Source organism: Echinops telfairi, unplaced genomic scaffold, assembly GCF_000313985.2.
Source record: "Echinops telfairi isolate 266 unplaced genomic scaffold, ASM31398v2 ScPeMD7_7469;HRSCAF=8507_1, whole genome shotgun sequence".
Classification (NCBI taxonomy): domain Eukaryota; kingdom Metazoa; phylum Chordata; class Mammalia; order Afrosoricida; family Tenrecidae; genus Echinops; species Echinops telfairi.
This window is the reverse complement of record NW_022111373.1, coordinates 117444084-117446376: the sequence shown is the minus strand read 5'-3', so window position 1 is coordinate 117446376 and position 2293 is coordinate 117444084. Positions and strand designations below refer to the sequence as shown.

The 2293-nt window shown below is 65.7% G+C and overlaps 1 protein-coding gene across 1 annotated transcript; it reads left to right on the top strand.

The window, feature by feature from the left end:
* The first annotated feature begins 555 nt into the window (after window positions 1-555).
* On the top strand, window positions 556-1857 carry RXFP3 (relaxin family peptide receptor 3). The gene has a single exon (XM_004698368.1). The coding sequence runs from the start codon at window positions 556-558 to the stop codon at window positions 1855-1857; it is 1302 nt and encodes a 433-aa protein (XP_004698425.1).
* Window positions 1858-2293: the final 436 nt, after the last annotated feature.

Sequence of the window (2293 nt, the reverse complement as noted above, 5' to 3'; positions counted from 1 at the left end):
CAACACCCCGGGAGTTGATCACCACGGAGAGACAGTCTCTCCACGGCAGGAGGGCGACGCCGACAGCCCTCCAAGCAATCCGAGCGAGGCGGACGGAACACCGATCTCTCAAAGGACCGAAACCTCGTCCAGGAGGAGCAGAGGAAACCCACAAAGGTATTTACAATGAGAAGGCGCGAGCCCGGAATCGCGCTCCGGTGCAATCTGGTGGGTTACGCTCCAGCACCCAGTGACAGCCGGAGACCCAGAGAGTTTTGAATCTGAATAGTACCAAAGACCTGGCCCGAGAGCTTCTGAGCCGGCAGCCAGCTCGCCCTAGGAGCCGCACTGGGCTTCCTAGCAGACCCGGAGCGCAGCTCCCTCCCCAGCGCAACGCAGCGCCCGCGCGCCGGGAACGCGCTCGGCCCCTAGCTGCCAGGCGCTGTCTTCAACCCCCGCTTTCAACTCTCCCACGCCCTGCGCCCTCTCCCCGGAAGCGGCGCCCCGGGCGAGTCCGACTCTGTTGCAACTCGTGCCCCTGGAACATGACCTAGAGGCCGTCGCGCCCTCGCCATCATGAATGAGACTACAGTGGGCAATGCGAGCGGCAACGCGTCGTCTCTGCGGCTCCAAGACTGGTGGTGGGAGCTGGGGCTGGAGTTGCCAGACCGCTGGGGCAGCGGCGAGGGCCTGCGGATCCTCATCATCGTGGTCTATTCCGTGGTTTGCGCTGTGGGGCTGGCGGGCAACCTGCTGGTGCTCTACCTGATGAAAAGCAAGCAGGGCTGGCGCAAGTCCTCCATCAACTTCTTCGTCACCAACCTGGCGCTGACCGATTTCTTATTCGTGCTCACCCTGCCCGTCTGGGCGGTGGAGAGTGCGCTGGACTTCAAGTGGCCCTTTGGCACGGCCATGTGCAAGATTGTGTCCATCATGTCCTCTCTGAACATGTACGCCAGCGTCTTCTTCCTGACCTCCATGAGCGTGGCGCGCTACTACTCCGTGGCTTCCGCCCTCAAGAGCCAGCGGACCCGAGGCCACGGCCGGATTGCCTGCTGCGGCCGCAGCGTGCGAGGCAGCTGCTGCTTCTCGACCAAGGCGTTGTGTGTGTTGATCTGGGCCTCGGCTACGCTGGCCTCGCTGCCCAACGGCATCTTCGCCTCCACGACCAAGGTGCTGGGCGAAGAGCTCTGCCTGGTGCGCTTCCCTGACCAGCGGCGGCCAGGAGATGGGCAGTTCTGGCTGGGCCTCTACCACACGCAGAAGGTGCTGCTGGGCTTCGTGCTGCCCTTGGCAGTCATCTGCCTGTGCTACCTGCTGCTAGTGCGCTTCATCTCGGACCGCCGCGCGGCGGGGGCCCAGGGCGGGGCCGTGGCGCCCGGGAGAGGCCTGGCTGAGGCCAGCGCCCGCAGACGGTCCAAGGTCACCAAGTCCGTGACCATCGTGGTCCTGTCCTTCTTCCTGTGCTGGCTGCCCAACCAGATGGTCACCGCCTGGGGCATCCTCATCAAGTTCGACGCCGTGCCCTTCAGCCACGAGTACTTTCTCTTCCACCAGTACGCGCACCCGCTGAGCGTATGCCTGGCTCACTGCAACAGCTGCCTTAACCCGGTCCTCTACTGCCTGGTGCGCCGCGAGTTCCGCAAGGCGCTCAAGAGCCTGCTGTGGCGCATCGCGTCGCCCTCGCTCACCGGCACGCGGCCCTTCACCGCCACCACCAAGCCGGAGCCTGAGGAGCAGGGGCTGCAGGCCTTGGCGCCGCTCCGTGTGGCCGCCGAGCCCGACCTGCTCTACTACCCTCCAGGCGTGGTGGTCTACAGCGGGGGTCGCGGCGACCTGCTGCCCAACAGCGCCGCCTACGAACACGGCGGAGGCTGAGGGCGCGCGGGCACTGCCCAGGCGGCTTCAGGGCGGCGAGAGAAGAGGGCCAATAGCTGACCGCTGGTGGGGACACTCGGTCCCGGGTAGGTGGGACCAGGATGGAGGGACACGCGCGGGGAGCAGGCGCCCTTCTCCGTGGAGAGAGATTGAAGACCAGGAGGGGAGGGGTGCAAAGGAGGCGAGCTCTACCCCCAGAAGGCCGATCGCCAGCCTCTGGGCCCCCTCCACACCATCCTCTCCCCACACTGTTCACGTGGCAGTATAGGGGCGCCCCAAAGCCCTGAGAGGCGTCTGGAAGGGAGAGAGAACAGGGGAGCGGAGGGGCTCGGCCAAGTGGCGCGCGGACAGCTGAGCGCATTCATGGCTGCGGTTTGACCAAGTCCTTGGCTAAGTCCCTCTGGTGCGCGCGGTCAGCGCACCGCCACAAACCGCT

Coding starts and splice junctions, on each gene's coding strand:
- RXFP3 (XM_004698368.1), top strand. CDS start 556: ATGAATGAGACTACAGTGGGCAATGCGAGCGGCAACGCGTCGTCTCTG.